The sequence below is a fragment of the Pangasianodon hypophthalmus genome, chromosome 7, assembly GCF_027358585.1.
Source record: "Pangasianodon hypophthalmus isolate fPanHyp1 chromosome 7, fPanHyp1.pri, whole genome shotgun sequence".
In the NCBI taxonomy this organism is placed as follows: Eukaryota; Metazoa; Chordata; class Actinopteri; order Siluriformes; family Pangasiidae; genus Pangasianodon; species Pangasianodon hypophthalmus.
In genome coordinates, this window is record NC_069716.1 from 20,959,742 (window position 1) to 20,982,204 (window position 22,463).

General features: G+C 38.2%; 1 protein-coding gene across 2 annotated transcripts in view; it reads left to right on the forward strand.

The window, feature by feature from the left end:
- The window catches only part of fat2 (FAT atypical cadherin 2), a 39,524-nt gene extending 21,040 nt beyond the window's left edge, over positions 1-18,484 (forward strand). For both annotated transcript variants that reach the window (XM_026918345.3, XM_026918344.3), the window contains exons 11-24: positions 330-526; positions 678-831; positions 1,315-1,548; positions 2,150-2,539; positions 6,074-6,285; positions 6,791-6,928; positions 7,146-7,289; positions 8,647-8,844; positions 8,984-9,773; positions 10,355-10,509; positions 13,250-13,667; positions 14,472-14,622; positions 15,093-15,610; positions 15,771-18,484. In XM_026918345.3, coding sequence (XP_026774146.3) covers positions 330-526; positions 678-831; positions 1,315-1,548; positions 2,150-2,539; positions 6,074-6,285; positions 6,791-6,928; positions 7,146-7,289; positions 8,647-8,844; positions 8,984-9,773; positions 10,355-10,509; positions 13,250-13,667; positions 14,472-14,622; positions 15,093-15,610; positions 15,771-16,246 — 4,175 coding nt within the window. In that variant the 3' untranslated portion in view covers positions 16,247-18,484. The remainder of the gene's footprint in view (positions 1-329; positions 527-677; positions 832-1,314; positions 1,549-2,149; positions 2,540-6,073; positions 6,286-6,790; positions 6,929-7,145; positions 7,290-8,646; positions 8,845-8,983; positions 9,774-10,354; positions 10,510-13,249; positions 13,668-14,471; positions 14,623-15,092; positions 15,611-15,770) is intronic.
- The last annotated feature ends 3,979 nt before the right edge of the window (positions 18,485-22,463 follow it).

A 22,463-nucleotide genomic window follows, 5' to 3' on the forward strand; every position in this document is an offset into this window, starting at 1 on the left:
AAACTGTCGTGTATAAAATTCCAGATGTTTTCTAAAATTAGGTTCTGAAATATTCAAACCAGCCGATGCCATGGTCAAAGTCACCAAGATCTCATTTTTCCCCATTCTGAGGTTTGATGTGAACGTTAACTGAAGCTCTTAACCTGTATCTGTGTGATTTTATGCATTGTGCTCCTGGCACATGATTGACTGATTGGATAATTGCATGAAAAAACAGGTGTACAGGTGTTGCTAATAAAGTAATTGCTGTGTTAAATTATTCAGTCAAATATTTTCTGGACACACTTGGTATTCTAAATGTTTATATTTTGTGCCTAAATGCTTTAAAGATGGAGACCCACTGGGACAGTTCTCAGTCACTGTTGTGGGAGAAGAGTGTAGACTTATTTCAAAAGGGTCACTGGATAGGGAAATGAAAGACAAACACACCCTAAAAGTAATAGCCACAGATGGAAAGTTTCAAACTGCTGCCGCAGTAGAAGTTCATGTTCTTGACAGCAATGACAACAGTCCATTGTGTGAACAAGTAAGTCATGCATTATTATTCAAGAAGTACACAAAATTAATCTATGTTACAACTAATCAAACATGAAATGTAGAAAAAAACTGTGGGCTGTTATGAGCTGAATATAGCTAAAGCAATTTAATGTAAAATTTCCTCTTGGTAATTCTTCTAGTTGCTTTACACTGAAGCAGTCATGGAGAATTCCCCACCAGGACTCTTCATCCTGAAGATCTCTGCCTCTGATCCAGACATTGGCACAAACGGACAAGTGTCATTTACTCTTCATGGGCCAAATGCAGACAAGTTTCATCTTAACCCCATAACTGGTAAAATGATTTCTATATATTGTCTGCTTTCTTGAAATTCTCTTGATTTTATACACTAGATGAAAGGCTGGGTATTTAGACCCTCACCTTTTAAAACATTTTTTAAAACGTTTTTTTCATCAGTTATTGTATAGTTTATCTTCATCTGACCTGACCGGTTCCAGTGATTCCTGTTTAAGCCCATTATCTTCCTAGAATGGCATATCAGGTTCCCAAGATCAAATCTAAATAGTTTGGAATTATGTTAAAGGTCATCCTGGGCATGAAGGACTAATCATTGGATGTACATATAGTAGTATTTTGTGTAAATAGGCTGCCAGAAGAACATAAAATATCTGTGTAGAAGGACTTTCCTGGAAAAAAAAAACTAATGTTGAAATTTACTTCTTGAAAACTTCTAAAACTTTGAGGTGTTTATATTCTTTGTTACTGCCTAACTTTTCACAGTAAGTCATGACACAATAATGTCTTTGTCATAAACAGGGGAGCTGTTCACTCTTGCCTTATTGGACCGGGAGAAGGAAACAGAATACGACTTGGTCGTCAAGGCAACTGATGGAGGAGGACGTTCGTGCCAAGCAGACATTATACTTAAGGTGCAGGATATAAATGACAACCCACCACAGTTCTCCAGCGACCACTATGAGATAACAGTGTTCGACAACACCACTGTTAGAACACCTATTACAGTCATCTATGCCAAAGACCCAGACACAGGTATATACACAACTACTGTACATGTGCTTATGAAAAATGGCTGTAAAGCACAATGATTCACACGCAATCCAATTAACTAGCTGTCTCATCAAGCATATCCAAGATGGTTTTCATTGGCATCAACAAAACTGAACAAAAAGTTCATTTAAAGTTAGAGTTTGCTTAATGCTTTTATTTGATGGCTCTATGACAGAGCAGAATGAAGCAGAGTAAAGGTGTGCTGTGTTTGATCTGGGATTGAGAGTTGTACAGAGAAACACTAAGGGAGTGTCAGAACACACCTCGTAATGTGTGGGAACATGCATAGGATACAGGATCTACTATAGCTCCTTGCCCTGGGCTCCTATTTGTTTGTGAACTACCTTGACCTTATTTGCATACAAAGCAATTTTAAAACATTTTAACATTTTTTTTAATGTAATGAAACAATTTCAGATTTTTAACACATTCACAGATTGAAACACAAATTTCAAATGCACTAAGACACACCATCCGACAGTTCTGATTTAATTCATATCTTTTCTACTTCTATTCTGGAAATAGAATAGAAGAAGAACTTTGCATCCTTTATCTAAGATGTCCTCTTCTCACATATTACCAGGTATAAACTCAGAGGTGAGGTACTCCCTGCAAGGAGCAGACAGTGGTTTCTTCTCTCTGGATGAGATTTCGGGTATTTTGCGCTTGGAGCACTCTCTGGCTGATGAGGGTCAAACCACCTTTGAGCTGAGAGTCAAAGCCACGGACAGAGGTCTTCCTAATCATCTCTACTCCTTAGCCAGAGTCACAGTCAATGTACTTGATCTGAATGACTATCAGCCTGTGTTCCTGAGCTCTGAGTACATGGCTGAAATCCCAGAATCCTTGCCTGTGGGGACAGAGGTAATTAGTGTTTCTGCCCAAACAAGAGATGGCACTGGCAGCGAGCCTGTCCGATACTCCATCATCTCTGGCAACGAGGACGGAAGGTTCCAGATGAACTCTGAGACAGGTGAGGCTACTTGATATTTCATATATGTCTGATATTACTCTGCATAGGCTGGTCAACAAAATGAACATAATATGAGAAATAGTTCCCTGCGTGACTACATATTTTTACCAATGAGTATCTCACATTAGAAATGCATGAAAATGATTATTTTGATTATTATTTAATGACTAGCTATACAGTATGTTACATATGTTTTGCTATGAGGATTTTGTAATTTACTTAATTTATTCCTCTAGTCTACAATAATTAGATTTTTAGATTAAATAAGACAGGACATGATGATAATGCAAAACTAGTAATAATTTCATTACATTTTATTAGTCTTTATTGTATTATATGGTGTATAATGTAATCTTCACAAATGTAACATATTCTAATTTATGTGGAATTTACTGCAAACATGTTATTTATTTTATTTTTTTAAATTTATTTTTATTTTGTATTATGTATAACCAGAAGCAAAAGTACAATGTTTCATGCAAGTAAGTAATAATCCATGATTCAACTGCAGAATGTAACATAATTACTATGTTAATTTAAATGTGACCTTTGTGCAAACAGTATTTCATAATCCATAAACAACAAAAACAAAAAATATAGGATTACAAAACACTAAAGAGATAGGGAGCGTAGACTCTTTTGTCTACTTTTGCCCTCACAGGTAAGTTACGCTGCACCTACTGAGCCTGCCAAGCTTCTTGAGGATTAGTAAGGGTAGAGCTGCAGAGCCTGTACTAACATGCTTTTGAACTGTTTGGCTTCTCTTTCATTTTATCTCCGTTCTCTACCACCTCTTAAAGCTCCCCCTCCTCCAAATCTCCCTCTACTCTCTCAGAGGTTTTTTTTTTTTTGACATGACTTTTCTTTCTGGATTTAGACAATTAATTTATGACATTTTTCAGACAATTCAGAATTGTCAATTACCTAAATATTTCCTGCAAAAGTCATAGGATTATTATTATTATTATTATTAAATGTAGAGGACAGAGGAATATTGCTGATTAGTTACAGTTCAATAGGTTTGCTGCTGTTTCAGCAGCACTTGCATTTTTGGGGGGGGGGTAATTTTTTTTTTTTTATGTCAACTGATTTGCAAATAGATATTAGACGTTAATTCATAAGTTCATTGGTTATAGTTTAATCGTCCTCTCTTTTTTTTTTTTTTTTTTTTTTTTTTTACAATATGTAATATATAATTTGCACCATATTATAATCAGTCATGAATAAAATAATCTGATTTTCTGGTAGGTTCCAGACAAATGTTGTCCAATAGTCACATGATAAATATATAATTCAAAAAATTCAAAAATTAAAACCAGATAATGAGTTTTATTAATGATTATTGCAAGTTGGCATCAGCCAGCAGATGTCACAGTTCTACATTTTATCTTTGCTACATTTGATTCCATGCAATGTACACAGATGACACTATGGGTGTGATTTCAACAATAGTATAAGCCTTAAAATGAGCATGAGAACAGACCGAAACCTTATTCATTGTGTGGCTTTGACAATTTGGCTATTACACTTATGGATCTGTCATTTTTCATGAATCATTTGTTCTCATATTGTTATCTAGGAACGACAACACATTTCCGCCACTGACAGGGAATTCACTAAAACAGTTTTAGGGGATTATCCCTTCTAAATGTTGTTTAGAAGCCTAAACTAAATGTACATTGTTCATTCGAATAATCAATAGTTTCTCATATTCATTCTTCCTTATTCAACTGTTCCAAGGCAGGAGCTGCTGCCACTCTAATTCAGTGTATCCCTGGCTGTGCTACTCATTGTGCAAAGCAAGAGTAGAGTTCTATAAAGTTCATTTTGACCACTGAAGTTGTGACAGAATGTTGGCTAAAAGCTTGCTAAGTTAAACAATAGACCTTTTTTGAAATACATGATATAAAGAGTTTAATAGTAAGTAAGAACAGAGTGAAGATACCTAGCTATAATATGAATTTGTCGCAAATTATCGTCAATTATTATTAGCTATCAAGTTTTTACCTTGTTCCTGTTTGTTAGCTAGCTAACTTTAGGTTTATATGAGATAAAGGAAAGGCAATACGCTGTTTAACACTATATAATGTTAACTAGGTGACAAGCTAAGTATTTTATTTCATTTACGTTTAGACAGACAGACAGACAGACAGACAGATAGCTAGTTGTTTACGATAAGTTAATGTCAGTGAAAAGGTCACATAGTGTTGACAATTTTATATCTCTCAATTTCTCAACCCAAAGATCATTTATGTGAGAAGATTTTGTCAGTTCAAACAAAAAAGAGCACATTTCTAATTAAGCCTTGTATTCTTGTAAATCAGATTTAAAAAGAGTACAAATAATGCATTACTCAACACACAAGGAGAGGGAGAATGAAGCTGAAGGACCAGGTCTGAAGGAGGTTAGTGATAGAGAAGAAAGCAAGTGGTAGTTGCTCAAGCTTTTATGCACACATATATAGAAGTAGAGATTTATACATGACTTAAACTTTGTCAACTTTTTATGATATATGTATTGGCTTTTCTTTCTTTTTCTTACATTACTAAAGACGCTTTTCCCACTTAAGAAGAAATGATATGTACATGTGTGATTATCACTTTACAAGACATTTTTGACCCATTTCACTGCAATGTTCAGCTATCCAGAGGAGCCTATTCAGAATCAACATAGCCCTCTGGCAAAAAGAAACTTAAAAAACATTATGTTTATTTAATTGCTAACTGAAGTCAAATTTAGGCCAATATAGTAAATGAGAAGCCAGTAACTGACCTACATTCAATCCAGCCGTTGAAAGTTAAGTAAACCAGTTATTAATGAAAAAGGTAAATCGTGATTCCATCTGTGCTTAGTTTATTTAAATTCCACCAATACTTCTGGTTTTGTAAATACTTTGTAAGTTGCTCGATTCAGTGAGTCTTTTTGACCCTGTGCACGTTTTCATTAAAAAGAGTTAGCATTTAATCCAGAGATCCCAGCTCAAGTCTTGGAAAGTTGGACTACAGCAGAATTTTCCTGCTCAAAGACACCTGATTAAACACACTACATAATGACCAGGTTTAGTACAATGACTATGGTTTAGTAGTTGTTTCTGAGCAAAGAAATCCACAATGATCCTGTCCCTGTAGAACTGATTTAATCAGTAAACAGTTGTACTGACTTGCCCATAAAGACAATTCAGTCTGTATATATCTGAAATCTAGATCTTGCATATTTTCATGCTTGTTTGAAAGCCAAGATCATCCATCACCCAGAAGTTTCTCAAGCTTAGAGCATTCCAGTACTTAACTGGATGTCATTGCTAGGGCACTGATAGGTTTACTGTTTCATGGTAGTACATCTTTGCTTTGAATCAGTCTGCTGCTTTGCTGTGTTAATCCTGATGCGCAATAGTTTTGCATGAACAAACTGTACCGTACACAATGTAGTTTTTAATCCAACAGAGGGAGCAAATGGATCTCTTTCCTCTGATCTTGAAGCAATGCACCATTCTTTTTACTCCACTGGCTGTAATTTTGTTATTCTATGCTGTAGGTGTGTTGTGGGTGAAGGCTCCTATGGACTATGAGCTCCGTCGTGAGTATTACCTGTCAGTGGAGGGGGCACAAGGCAAATCATCACTGACTGACATAGCCATGATTATTGTCAATATCACCGATGTCAACGACAACCCACCAATCTTCAGCCGTGCAGACTACAGTGCAAAAATCGCTGAAGATCTCCTGCCTGGAGACACAGTGATGCAGGTATCTTTGCGAGGCTCCCTCACCTGACACTGCTGCCGAACGATAACGTTATCAAATGAGGCCAGGGTCAGTGGCTTCCCGCTCCAACCTGCCTTTCTCTCATGCCTCTGGATTTAGTGACAGTTACATTCACTTGCTCAACCAGTCAGCCAGTCTCATATTTCTCACTTCTATTGTAGCTGTTATTCCTCATTTCATTTTCCAGAAATAAGAGCTGACATTATTCTAACTAAATGCTAACTTATAGTCATGTTATAGTAATTGATTAAATCCCAATAACATGGTGATTTCATAAAAAGAACTAGTGATTGGGAAGCACAGTGTGTGTATCTCAGAATTCTTAGTGTACTAATATTGTGAAAATGTGGTAATGTGAACTAGACTATAATGTAGCAGAGCTTTAACACAGCTTTAGACACCCACAATAAGGTTTTCGTAGTCATGTCTGCTGACAGCAGATCTCTCTTCCTCTCTGACATCCTGTCTCGCTCTCGGTGCCTTTCAGGTGACAGCTGTTGACCGTGATGGACCACAGAACAACCTCATCCGCTACTCCATCGTGAGTGGCGACCCATGGCAGCAGTTCAGCATTGATCCTCAGACAGGACACATCAAAGTGTGCTCCATGCTGGACAGGGAAGAGGTGAGCTCATTCATGCTACAAATAAAAGAAGGCGGAAGTAATGAGAAATGTCGTATTTGTTGTATCTTTCCACCCCTGACAAGCACAGACTTGTTTCCTTTGGTTTTAGTTGACATATTTTGCTTCTTAAACTGGCTCACTGTACACAGTGGAGCATGTGTGATTGCAATGTCACAAACTGGCTGTGTTAATCCCCTTGACGTCGTGTGTCTTTCAGATCACACACTACTCCTTGACTGTGCAGGCTGCTGATGAGGGGCAGCCTCCTCTCTCCTCGGCTGTCCAGGTGACAGTCACTGTTTCTGATGTCAACGACAACCCACCTGTCTTCTCTCAGACCAGCCACAGCCTTGTGCTACAGGTATGGGGGAAATTCATCTTTGTCTTGTCTTAAAACTGTGGACACAGTGGACTCGACAACAGCCTGAGGAGACAATCAGCCATGCTTAATAAATCAACAGACCTGCTCCTGTGCCATTTTGTCTGCAGTGATATTTGCTCTGGTTGTTCTCATCTAAGCATAGTGACAACTTTGCTGACTTGGAAACCCTTTTCACATCCATCTACCTCCGTCCAAAGTGTCTTCTGTGTATCCAGACTATTTGGCACAGGGGGCTAGTTAGTAATTGTGAGGCTTATCTCTGCCATCTGAGCACTCTGTTTCAATTAGGTGCTCCAGTTGTGTTAGCTCGAGTGGAGCAGGTAGAGGCAAGGTGTGCATATACGGGCTAAATTCCAGCATGTGGACTGACCAGTCCATTTGTACACTTTGATACATATGTCCTTATATTCTTGGAATTTTTTTCTTCAGTGTATTATTTTTGTTTTTAAAGTATGTAGCTTTAGAGAGCAGCCCAGAGACACGTTACTGATCAGGCATTGCTGAAAACAGACAACAAATTGATTATTGTTCACTTTATTTCAAGAATTCTAGCTGTTTGTCACTGTTGGATATGAAATAAGCCACAGGTGTCAAACACAAGACCCGCAGGCCAAACATGGCACCTTGTTTCATTCGATCCAGGCGAGTTTGCAAAAAATATTATTGAAATTGGCTGTAGCAGGTACTACTTAACTTTTGGAGTAGAGTAGTACCTGTTGCGTAACAACTGGCCATGTTCCATATTTGTCTCTTTAAAGCATGCATGGGCTCACATCTAACAAAATTTAAAAGTCCAGGGCTGAGACCTGTGTCTTACAAAAGATTTAAAAACATGGTGCCTTTTGGTGTGATTCAATGATTGACTCCAAATCCTAAAATGTAGAGTAGTGTAGAGACCTATATGTTGAATAAAGAAAAGTTGATGGTGCGTGAAGGAAAGAGAAATTTGAGTGTTGCGAGTTCTTCTTAAATGTCTTTCTTAATATTATGTTGTCAGTATTTGGAAAACAAATATATATATCATAAATATATAATTCACTTAGTCCTAATAGTGCATAAGTTTGATCAGATTCTGTTAGCCCTTCTATTTCGTAAAAACGTAGAATATCCCTATTCTACTTTCATTTATTCATTCATTCTATATTTATAGAATATGGAATAAGTTAAAAATGAATAGCCTTACATTATGACCCTCTAGGGACTCACAACAACACTGATTTGGTCTGGATCTGGATCAAATAACAGTTGGTCTGGATTCTAACAACAGAAAATTGAGGCACAGTTATGTTAGTTTTAGACATAGTTATGTTTTTAATCATGTTTAATTGTGTGGCAGGAAGAGGAGGCTGTGGGCAGTAGCATTCTGCAACTGTTGGTCAGCGACAGGGACACACCTCAGAATGGACCTCCGTTTACTTTCCACATTGTCTCTGGAAATGAAGGCAGACACTTCCATGTAGACCAGGGTGGTCTCCTGTCACTGTCCTCCTCACTTAGGAAGAGAGGAAAGTCTCAGCACGTGCTCAAAATTCAGGTATTAAGACGTTGAGTTAGAACAGAAATCTCACAGATTTCACACCTCAGTAGTTTTACTGAGAAAAAAAATTCCTGTTGCAAAGCTACTAATTCAATGGTGTGTCTTACAATAGCTAATAGTTTGAATATCTTTGTAGGTCACTGACAGTGGACACCCGCCTCTCTCCTCTATATGTGTGGTTAAAATCAACGTTACAGAAGAGAGCAAGTTCCCTCCTGCAGTGGCCCCACTGGATGTGTTCATTACTACAACTGAGCAAACTTTCTCCAGACGGGTAATTGGTAAGCTACACGCCTCTGACCAGGACCCCCAGGATGTTCTGAGTTACAGGCTAGAAACTACACACAATGGTCACTTCTCTATGGACTCTGTGGACGGAAAGATTGTAGCGGAGAAGGCTCTTTGGCCGGGCGTTTATTTTCTCAACGTGAGTGTGACAGATGGCAAATTCACCGTCCGTTCTGGAGTGCGTGTACATATATGGGCTGCGTCTCAGCAGGACCTGGATCAGGGCTTCACCCTGCATTTGGCCGGCCTAAGTGCTGAGGAGTTTGTGTCTGAGTACTGGAGGATGCTCCAGCGCAATCTGGATATACCCAAACTGGAGCTGCACATTGCCAGCCTGCAGCAGGAACAGCTGTCTCACAGCCCGGAGGTACAGGTCCTGCTGGTGTACAAGGCTCAGAACAACTCGGCTTGGCCTGTGGATTCCCAGCACCTAATGACTGCACTGGAACGCATTAACGCCTCTCTCGGACTGAGCATAATCAGAGTAAGGGGCAATGGCTGTGTGGGGGATGGCTGCCCTCAACCAGGCTGCAGGAGTACTGTACTGATGAACGAGGAGAGAGTGAAGCATTACAGCACTGCCCGGGCCAGCTTCTTCACTCCACATCACAGCTGGGAGAGCGTGTGCAGCTGTAATGGTAGGCAAAAAAAAAAAAAAACCCTGAAACAACAAAGGTCACATTATGATGATGATTACCAGAGTGACTAGAATCATCATGGGCAATATTCATTCTGAGTCAGCAATTTAAGTTCAAAAGATACGACAATGTTATCCACATTCCTTGCACTATGATATATGAACAGAAATTGTTGATATATCATAGTGATACAGTTTTGACTAACAAATGATAAGAATTCAAATAAACACCTACTAGTACCCAGAAAAGTATTGTCTCCAAAGCAATGTATTTTAAGTTCCTGCTTGAGCATTAAAAAAAAGTATTATTTGTGTGAACAGTAAATATTAAACATTTTTGTGCTAGTGACATGTAATAGTCATATATAACTTTTGTCTTTTGTTGTATTTAGTCAACATTATAGCCAAAGATTGTCTTTGGAATGACATCACAGCATAATCATGAGATGCATTTTGTCATTTTTTCTGCAAATTTATCATTAGAAGCATTTTCTGCTTAGGCCACTGGTCCATTTGCAAGACTCTCAGCTAATTGATAGCATTTTTGGATTGCACTAACAGTTTACACTCTCTGTATTTCAGACACAGCCATGAGATTTGATGGACATGGTTATCTAAAATACCTTTTTGAGACTGAGGAGGAAAAACACAACTTCCATCTGTCTCTTCGTATCAAAACATCGGATGCTGAAGGCACAGTGATGACGACTAATGCCTCTGACTGGGGAACATTACAGGTATTACAGCTCACCATCAACAGTCATCGTAATACTCAAAGAAATCTCAGATGAGGGAAATCAATACAGACTGCAACAAAGACAAGATAATAACAGGTGGTTTGTAAGAGACACTGGTCTGCTGAATATAGTCTTCAAATTTCTTGTGCCACCTCATGCTGTTAATGGTTGTGTTTAAGGTGGTTAGGTGAATCTTGAGAAAAAGATTAAGATGGAGATTAGCCTGCCGTTGATATGGGCTTCATATCAGTCAGTTCAACCTCCTGGTATATCAGTCAGTTGATGCAGCTTTCCCAGAATCCATGTTATGGCTAAATTGTAATGAATTTTGCTGTCGTTCCATTCTTTCAGAGGCTCAATGTGGGTCCATTTCCTCTATCTAAAGTATTTATCTGGTGGGTCTGACAGTGTTTGGAGACTGTAGGATGAAAAAAAAACTTCCCACAGCAATATGTGTGAGAAAAGATGAACAATACCCAAAGCACTAAACTGTGACCTTCTCTTTAAATAATGTAACCTCAGCCATAGGGGCCCTCATTTACAGATCATAATAGAATATTTAAGTGGCTGGCAGAAGTCTCTGTATTTCCAACCTGTGCTTCACGGTTTTGAATCCTAGCATGCTGGTTTGTATTAACCACCGAGCAATATGATTTTAATGGTTTCTAATTATGGAGACTTGTGATACGTTGCATGTGGTAAAGCTCCGGTGCTTCCTTGCAGATAATTTGCAATTCACAAACAGCATTGGACGACAGAATATTTCAGTTAATTATAATTTCCTATACCCATTCATGACAGAGGGAAGAAAAGGTGAAACTGACACCTAAGATCTAGTATCATTAAAGCAAACATACTTCTGATATCTTATAAAGAAACTGAACTGATGATTTTAAATGTTTCAGACAGCAAAAAAAGTGGACTTCTGCAGATCAGGCATATATCATAGTCATGTGTTCCTACCCAAGCCTTCTAAATAAAAAGGAAGAAACTCAGAATATTTTCAAAGCTCAAATTCTGGCTAATTATCTTCTTCGACTTCATCAATAAGATGTAATCAGATTCTTTTTTTCTCTCGCCTGGTGATTAATAAGTTAGCTACACTGTACATCTGTAGTGGATTTAGAGTCATTTGCATTTATCCACACGTACACCAACAGCAGCAGATTTCTCTGCTGCAACTTGCAAAGCTTTAGCTACAGGCTATTTTGTAGGCAATTCATCTCAGGCCAAGCACTATTATTTTCTCGTTAATGCAGACTCTGGAAATTAAGTAAACATCTTACCTGTCAAATTCAGTAGCACCCACAAAGAGGTTAAACTCTGATCAAACATGCCCATCCTCCATGATGCCTCTGGGGCAAAAGATGCCTCATCCAACTTGGGTCAACATAGTACAAGAGAACTGTAAGAGAGCGACCAATGAAAGCGAACGAAGGACCAATCCCATGAGGCCGAGTGCTGATACATCAAAGCGCATCGCACTCTCACTGAGGATTCTGCTGCAGCAATTAAATGTCTGGCACCAGGATGATCACCATTAATAATACATTGACTAGCACTGAAATCAGTGTTATGCTTACAAATTTCATGCATACTCACAAGGTTTTGCATTTTTAATTAAAGTCAAAGAAGCTGATACATGGTATAAAGCGTATGCATATGCAAGCCTGAGTAATTTTGTTATCTGTCAGTGCAATGGCTGAGGAAGCGAAAAACAGTCAACGTGCATTGTAATACCTGTCCCGGTTTCAGCATGACCTTGGTGTAGCTGAAGTGGGTGGTTTTCTGCACAGTTGTGCTGCTTTTACTTGGCTCCTGAATGGCACAAAAGTGTTTGGATGGCTGAAATTCAGAAATTCCATTGTGTAATAATTTAACCAAACTGCTTTACTTAAAACTTCACGCCTACTTTTTTTTTGGCAGCTGTTGGCCTGAAAACCATCAAACCACTTGGATCATTGGATCACTTTAGCATCCTAGAAGCACATGACAGTTCAAAGTTAGCTGCTTTTGCTGGCTCGGTTTCCTCTGAGCTCTGCATGAGCTGTCATTAACACTCAACATTCAAATTCCATACTGCTAGGGTTGCATGCTATTTAGCATTGTAGCATGTGATATTGAATGAACCCACTTCACTGCACTCACACTTTAAACATGTTTATGTCTTAGTGGTTCTCATAGCTTTAGATCGAGACACAGCTAAACCTCCAGACAAAACCTCTTAACTTTAAAGTGAGCTAGTATGTTTGCAATAAATTCACATATTTTAAACAGATTCATTTAGTCTGTACAATCATGTTGGGTGAATTCTGCATGGGAAATCTCTGTATGTGGTTCAAGGCCATATTATCTGGAAGATAATCTGGAAGTGAAAGCTAAAAGCCCGTATACTGATGGTTGTCAGTGTTTTAAAGGTCATGGCCCAGTGTAATTAATAATTTTAGGATCAAATGTTGTATTGCATTCATTATGCTTGTTTAAAAAATATACCACATGTACTCCTGTTATTGGTGAAGGACGGCTGCTGCGTCGTTGGCCAATTTTCTGGAACAGTTGCTTTAGCAAAAACAGGCCAAGGTTTCTGCGTGTTGTTTTTTCATAGACTAGGACACATATTTCTTGTTTAATACCCATTATTTTTAATGCATGGATAGATGGATGGATGGAACTTCAGTGGGAGCTCAGTAGTGTTGATAAAAAATACAGTATTTTTAAAAACATTTTAATCTCTGTGCAGCTGATGGAGAGGAAGCTCCAGTTCCGGTATAGGTGTGGGAATCTGCATTCTGGTGTCCTGCGTCTGGAAACTCATTTGGTGGCTGACGGCCATTGGCACGACATCTCCCTGGAGGTCAGAGGAACTAACCTGAGGCTCACCATGGACCACATACACTCCATCTCCAGAGACCTGCAGGAGCCTTGCAGGCTGACCCAGGCCCACGGGGTCCTGCTGCTTGCCAACACCAGCCCTAATGCCAACTCGCCAGGCTTTAAGGGCTGTCTGGAGCGACTGTACTTTAACGGGCAAACTGTGAAGACAGACGAGGGCTCTCAGAGAAACCGACTCTTCGGAAAGTTCCAATGCTGCAAAGAGGAAGTCTGTGCCAGTAATCCATGTGAGAATGGAGGTACTTGTCAGGAAAAGTTTAACAAAGGTAAGGATTAATCTCAGTACATGAATACGGTTATTGTGTAGTACTACATGTTTTTAACTGCCAAGAGTTTATCATTTGTAGTTTGACTGATTGCTTATGTCTAATGTTCATTCTTGAACAAACCCACTGTTTGTATTTCGTTGTGGTGGTCAGCCATCTTACACTTGTTTCCTGTCAATTGGTGAGAAGCTTTCTAGCACTTCAGACTCAGAATATTGGCTCTGCAGATGTTCTGCAGTATTCTGCCTCACGTGTATGTCACTTTGGATAAAACTGACAGCCAAATAATTGATATAATATAAATGTAAATGTAGCCTATATGTTGGTCTGTATGCAAATGAAACTCTAATTTACATAATTACAATTGTATTTAAGCAGCACTTTGCATTGCCTTAGCATTATGTAAAATACAATCAAGTAACAGAGTAGGAAATAAATTGGCTTTTTGTTTATATGACCATCAAACATAGGAAAATAAGTATTTTGTTTCTATGTGTGGTATTTCTGAGTATGGTGGTGATTTAAGCCTGATATCTGTGTTTAATGCAAAAGTATTTTCCCCTTTTTCCCTTAAAGAGGTGTATTCTTTTGAAAATTTCTGATCAGCAAATTTCTAAGTATATTTGTATGCAGCGGCACTACTTACTGCAACACTAATATGGTAATGAAGCTTAGGATATAATAACCCTTAACATAACCCCGTACATCAGGCTCAGTGATTTACTTCCATCTTTGCTCTACAGTGAAATAACATCTCGTGGAACTGTGTGGATGATTGTGATTTTTTTTTTTTTTTGTTGGCAGAGTTCAGCTGTAGCTGTCCACCGCAGTTTATGGGCACACACTGTGAGTTGAATAATCCTTGTGCCTCTCAGCCTTGTGGCCATGGCAGCCTGTGTGTGCCAAAGACTGAAGATTACATGTGTAACTGCTCTGAACAAATTCCCGGAAGCAGGTATGATATGCATGTGCATCATAATAAGACTATAATATATATATATATATATATATATATATATATATATATATATATATATATATATATGTGTATGTGTATATATATATATATATATATATGTATATATAATTTAAACTCAATAAAATGTTTACTTAAAAATAAAGTAAGAAACATTAACTAACATTAACTAAAGCTAAACTGAAATTCAGATGAAATCTGAAAATGATTTTAATAAATCTAATGTAATAATAAATAACCAAAACTAATTATTTCGAAAAATTCTAATGAGCAAGAGTGAATTAGTGAGATTACATATGAATAAAGTCATAAGAAAAACTAACTCCATCATTCACACTACACTTAACTGTTCATAACTTTTCATGAGTTGTAATTTGTAGCTTGTATAAATTTTAAATTGTGAGACTATATGGCTCACAGATATATTCTTTGTCTCTGTTAATGTACAGATGTGAGTTACTGAAGGAGGAATGCTATCCAGACTCCTGTCTCAGTGGATTTAGATGTATAATGGAAGACGGCTCCATCCACTGTAACTCTTTGCCTCTGGTATCAAGAAGTATTGGATTTGTAGAGATTGCTGAGATCTGTGCAGGTGTGTTTGGCCTCATCTTTCTTGTCGCTGCTTTTGTGTGCATTCGAAAACGCTACGTCAGTTACAAGAAGCACAAGCCGGTTTGCGTACAAGACTCAAATGGTTACTTCCCTACGGGTCTGACCAAAACCATGCTGCGTGACGGAGGAGACACACCTCCTATGGAGATGAACACACTGATTGGTGGGAACGACCTGGGCAACAGCCCTTTCCGTTCTCTGAAGCCGCAAGAGCAGAGGGAGATGAACTCCCGGGGCCACAAGGCTCAGGGCCCTGTAGTGTGCAGTGTAGCCCCTAACCTTCCTCATCCCCCATCATCCAACTCAGATAATGAGTCCATCAGAAAAAATAACTGGGATCCAGGCTATGAAGGTGAGTATGGAAACGTTTACCCAGTGTCTGGTAAATAAGAGGGTGGGCAAGTTGGTAAAAGTACTTTTTTTCTTCACAACCAAGATGTTGATTTAAACAAATGTATGTATTGGAGCTTTAAAGCAAGTTAAGTACATCTTACTCTCCTCCCTGTTCTCAGTGTACCCCGCTGATCCGGACTATTTCGGGCGACCCAGTGTGCAGGAGTTCCCACAGTTTGACATTGTCGAGAGCACGTACCCCACCATGCCCTCCACAGACTCTCGCCGGAACTCTCGTTTTGGGGGTTTCCCATTCCCACTGGAGCGCAGTGAGCGTCGTGCCCCGTTGCCGCCCTGCTACAGCCACCAAAACCTGGATGACTTCCTCGGACCGGATGGCCTGCCGCTGCCCAGCTCTCAGTGTCCTAATGAATACACGGCCATCAGTTATTACCCCACACATCACACACGCAGCATGGATAATGTCTCAGCTGGGTATAAACGGCTAAGCGTTCGGCTGAGTGTGGCCCAGCCCTCATACGCAGACTGTGGCTCCTCCACACGCTCTGCTATAGCCACTCGCTCTTCTCGAGGTTGTGCTGACTCAGACATGGTGGAGAGTGACTACGGAAGCTGTGAAGAGGTCATGTTCTAGCAAACACATGTATCTGAAAGACTCCTGTCAGGACTGAGATTTAAGAGTAGATGATGATTAGATGATGAATTGTGAATTTCAGGGAGATTCGTGGTAGAGAGAAATGAATGAGTTATTCCTGTCTAAAGCAGTCATATTTGAAGGTAATTCATAATTTTGTAAATCGCAAATCCATGGTACATTTTGTAAATCTGTCATTTGACTCCCTACGCAACGTTTATATGTATGCTCATCATGCAGCATTTGCAAATTGTTATTCACACAATACTCTGTGTCTAACTTTATGGTTTGCAGATATTAACATAAATTCATAGCTGTTAGCTATAGTTGGATTGGGCACATGATCCTTGGAGTCACAATCACAGTAGTAGATTTTTCAAACTGACCTTTGATTCATAAAATTAATCAATTAACATTCACATCGAGGTATTTACTTATGATTAGTTTTTGACAGGAAATAATTCCAAAGAAATACTACAGAGGCACTAGATCTCCCTGTACTGAACAGTATTATTATTTTTAAGATAAATTTACAACTATTGCTTGTAAATGTTCAACCAAGAGCAGCAAATATTGTTCTTTTGTGCTGTTTTGTTAAGAGCTGCAGCAGATCCATCCCTTTAAATGCTTCGTCGTGGTTGGTGTTTACAGTTTCATTCATGTACTGATATGTAATATATGTCGCATGAATTTATAAAGAAATCAAAAATGAGGTTTTAAAGGACATCTAGTGTTTGAGCTGATAAATAATGCTCCTGTGTGTTGCATTTATTTTAGTGCTCTATTTCGCACCAGAAAGAGAGCAATCGCCTATTATGTTCAAATTTGAAAACGTGGCACCAAATGAATGATTTGTTGTTCCTCGTCTTGTTATAAATTGCACGTTTTTTAGGTGAGCCATAAATCTGAGAGCATGTTTGGCTTAATATGTGCTTGCACTAACCAGCAGACTAAATTAATTAGGAATTTGAAAAAAAGTGGCAAGTTATTAAGACATTCTACTGAAAGAAATACAGATATGTACAGATACAGACGATATTAGATAAAAATGAGCTTCGAGTTATCTGAACTTTACCCCATGCTGTGCATAGCTAAAGATTCAGTTAGTAAGAACATCCCCTGTTCTTAAAGCCATATAACTAGTGCTTGATTGCATTATTATCGCATGCTGAAGCACTTGATATGATATTGCTTTGTGATTGATGGATTGAAACAGTGCAGTGTTCGACTTTATGTGTATGTGTCACAACTGTCAGGTGTTTGTTAGCTTTTACCTGTGTAGAAATGGGCCACCTGTTAAATTGACTACAAATTGTGAGGAGCATTTTTTTTTTTTTGTAAAATGTAGATTACATTTATTTAGACTGAAGCTGAGGCTGGTCCTTGGATATTTACATATATTGTAGAAATATGCTATATATCAGAATAGATTCCAAATGCTGAGTCTGTAAGTGACCTATATACATTCTTGCATTCTTCACAAGCATATAAGAAGTGCTTTGTGAATAGTTATCAGTTCGATGCAGTATTTTTGAATGTGAAAACATGCACTGCTTTGTTTCCCCTAATGTTGCCAATGTGAAGAGGTTTATGATCAAATTAAAATTAGACTATAAAACAAATAATATGCAACCTAGTAATGCAACTATGATGCATTCCTGTCTCCTGATCTCTGCTAAGGCATTGGTAGAGAGTGAAAATGTACAATATTGACCCTGCACAACTGGTGTTTCACAATTCTGTTACTTTGTCAATCTTGTCATTGCTGTATATGTCATTTATGGTCCTGTATTTGCCAACTTGTTTACATGTGAAATGTCATCAGTAGGGATTTGCAGCCCAGTACAGAATCATTGGGTTTAGACTCTGTGATATGGACGCGTGGGAATTGTATTAAAGCTGTACACACAGCTACACGCACACTGCATGTGCTATTCTCTCCTACTGATCACTATGTCATTGTGATGGACTGTGCTTAGTCTTTGGACCTAAATAAAATGTTCTAGTCCTGTTGTTTATGGCAGCTCTGTCAGTTCAGTTGGCCACAAAGCCATTGTTGTACATACAGTGAGTGCAGTGGTCCAGTGAGTTCAAGAAAGAATGTATGCTTTTGTATTTTCAATGGGACAAATCCCATGTTTTAAATCTGTTCCTCTGTGAGAGAATAATTTCCTTTTAGTTTCCATCATCACTGGAAATGAAATAGTGCTATATGAATAAATGTCCATGTTTAATGAATGCGTTGTCAAAAGGTGTCATCGATTCCATTTTTTAAAAAAATCCTGTTGATTCCAAGTAATATATCTCATGTATGGTAGCCTGTAAGTGCACACATTACACAAACACATTAACACATCAGAAAGGCAACCACAAAACAGAAACATGACAGCAAAAACAAAACCACCACAGCAAATCAGAAAATGTGGCAGCAAATCAGAAAACACAATAACAAATTAAAAACACAACAAACAAATTCAAAAGCTCAACAGCAAATAAATAAAAATAGCAGCAAATCAGAAAAACCAGCAGAAAAACCAAAAATACAACAGCGAAGCAAAAAACACAACAAATTAAAAAAATGCAAAACACAGCAAATCAAAATCACAACTGCTAATTAGAAAACACAAGAGCAAATCAGAAACATGACAGCAAAACAAAAACAAGACAACAAATCAGAAATGGTCTGTAACACAACAGTGAATCAAAAACACAACTGCAAAACCCAAAACATACTGTAACAGCAAATCAACAACACAACAGCAAACCAGAAGTGGCCTGTAACACAAAAGCAAAATCATAAACACAACAGCAAATCCATAATACAACAGCAAAATAGAAAACACAACAGCAAATCAAAAACATAACAGCAAATCGGAAATGGTCTGTAACACAACAGTAAATCAAAAACACAACAGCAAATCAAAAACATAACAGCAAATTAGAAACATACACTATATGGCCAAACATATATGGAAAATGACCATCTCACACCATATGTGCATCTTCCCCAAACTGTTGCCACAATATTGGAAGCACACAATTTGTATGCTATAGCATTAAGATTTCCCTTCACTGGAACTAAGGGGTCCAAACCTGTTCCAGCATGACAATGCCCCTGTGCACAAAGCAAGCTCCATGAAGACATGGTTTGTCAAGGTTGGAGTAGAAGAGCTCGAATGGCCTGAACAGAGTCCTGATCTCAACCCCACTGAACACCTTTGAGATGAACTAGAATGGCCACTGCACTCCAGGTCCTCTCATCTTTACATCATTGCCTGACTTCACTAATCCACCCAACAACCATGCACAAAAAATCTAGTGGGAAGTCTTCCCAGAAGAGTGGGTGTATTATAAGAGCAAAGGGGTCTAAATAAGGAATGGGATGTTCAGAAAGCACATATGGCTGTGATTGGCCAGGTTCCCACATACTTTTAGATATATAGTGTAACAGCAAATCAAAAAACGTAATAGCAAATCAGGAACATAACAGCAAATAAAAATTACAGCAGCAAATCAGAATGTTCTTCATAAAAATAAACATGAATCAAAGAAACAGTAGATTCATTTAACTTCCTATTTCCTCTTACATCCTCTAGCTCTCCGTTTTCCTTGGACTTTCAGATGGGTTCATGCTGTAGCCAATCAGCAACTAGCATTTGATATTCAGTAAGGACCTACCCTTTCTGTTTTCGAGTTAATGTTGATGTGCTTCTGAGTTTGCTGTTGCTTTTTCACATTTGTTCTGCTATTTTTGGTTTGTTAATGTGTTGTACTTATGCACAACATACTCATGCACAGAGTCTTGGATATACAAAGACATTTTAGTAGCTGTTCTCTGTATTCAAGGTTCAAAGTGCAACCTTTATTGCTGAGCTCATCTACACTTTACAGATCCCTTTACTTCATTGTGTCGTAAACCTAGAAGAGCCGTTAGAATAGTTTTATTTAATTTGTTCATGAATTTATTTCAGCTCAGCACATCTGACACTTTAACTGTGTGGACGTTGGTGATTGGGAGCATGGTGAACAAGTTCCAGGGTCAGACTTCAGCAGTATACGGGATGGGTGGAGAGGAGGAGAGGTCATTAGTTGTCACATGGTGCATCTGCTTTTTCCTCTGCTGGGCATGAAATTGTTTTAAAAATAAAGGCTGAGTATAATAGTGTGGAGTCATGAATCAAACCAGTAACTTTTAGCACATTTATGCACACATCACAGCACTTCCAGAAGTTTATGGTGATTTCCTGATATTCACAGTTTACAGTTGAAATTTACAACGTTGTAACACTCACATTGTGAAGGTATCAGGGAAACTAAAGTGAAAATAAAAGGCTTCTGAGCTCAAGGATGCCATATTGTCATGCTGGAACTGCAAAGCATTTTCAGACATGTTTAATATTACGGTTTTTTTTTCTTTCATCCTGTTTGCCTCCCATCTGCTATGTCTCTTCATCATCATTTGTCCTGATTATACCTACTGTTTACCCGTACACTGTAAAAAAAAATGCTGTTTCTAAAAAATTTGTACAGCAAAGCTTTACAATAATGTCAAAGACTAAAAAGTTACAGTAAATTATGGTTATGTGTAAGTGCGAGGGGAGGATTTTTGTCCATGATAAATTAGCAAATCTTGCACTAGCATTCACAGAAATGTAATTCAGAATCTTAGCTTTTGATGTAGTTCACTAAGCTGACATGCCTAGATACATGCTCTGCATTTTCCTTTAGTTAGCGCACACTTTTACACTGAGGACGCTATTGAGAACATTTCAGGTAGAGTCTCCAGGCCTGTGTTTTATTTATTTATTTCTGATGATTTATTTAACCAGCAGAGATGCAGGCCAGGTGAGAAGTTTTGCTCCGTCTAGGCATAAACTAAATGATTTAATGACATTTTAGATGCTTTTTGACTACTAGCTCAATTATCCCTGGCTGAGGAAGAAAGTGGATATTGATTTCTTCTCTCAAATGTCCCCATGACCTTGTAATTTTTTTCATCTATGTTATTAAACATGTAAGTGCTATACTACAAAGCAAAAATCACACTCCGAATAACTTAATAATTTAGAACCTACACCTGTTGCTACTCTAAAGCTTTACGAGGAACATTCATTTAGAGGCCATAAAAAATTGTGTCCACAGAACCTCCTAGTAAAGGAGAATTTCCTTTAATATAATCTCTTGTGTTCATTTAATCCCAGAGTGAGTTCTAGATGAAGCAAAATGGATAAACGTAAATGGTGGTTCATACGTAGTGTAACATCATGTAACTGTATGCACAAGATTGATCGGCTTCAAATCACATAAACTGCGATTAGCTATTGCACTTTTATATATTGATTATGCTCTCAAGTTTAAATAGCTTGTGTATTTTTATTTACATGCAAATTCAATGACACTTTTGTGAAACCCAGTCAATTCATATTAATTGCATTAACTAAAGAAATCTTAAATAATTAAAAAAAAACAACGAAAGAAAGGCAACATAAATGCACAAATTAAGACAAATAAGACCAGTCATTCAATGAAGTGTACCATTGTAAAAAAAAAAGGACAGACGATGTATAAATCGGTTTGGTTTGCCATGGCATCTACTTTTAATGCTCCGCAACACTTTATTAGAGCCAGCACTAAGTGACCGATAAGTGCAATGTGTTGTACACTTAGTGCCTATGGACTGTCTGCTTCCTGTGGACACATGCCCTTTTGCTTTCCTAACATAGCATCAGGATTTCTGGCTGAGAGTCACCAAGACACTATGTTTCGGGGAAAAAAAACAGTGAAACATAGCAGTTTTATGTGGTTGATGTCCATGCTCACCTGGGTACAGTAGATACACTCATTAGGCACTTTATTAAGAGTTACTGTAGCCTTTCTGTCAGCTCGAACCAGTCTGGCCATTCTCTGTTTACCTCTCCCATCAACAAGGCGTTCCATCAACTGCCGTTCACTGGATGTTTCTTCTTCATTATTCTGAGTAAACTGTAGAGACTGTTGTGAGTGAAAATCCCAGGAGATCAGCAGATATAGAAATACTCAAACCAGCCCGTCTGGCACCAACAATAATGCCACAATCAAAATCACTGAGATCACATTTTTCTCCCGTTCTGATGGTTGATATGCACATTACCTGAAGCTGCTGGCCCGTATCTGCATGATTTTATGCATTGCACTGCTGCCACATGATTGGCTGATTAGATAATTGTTTGAATGTGTA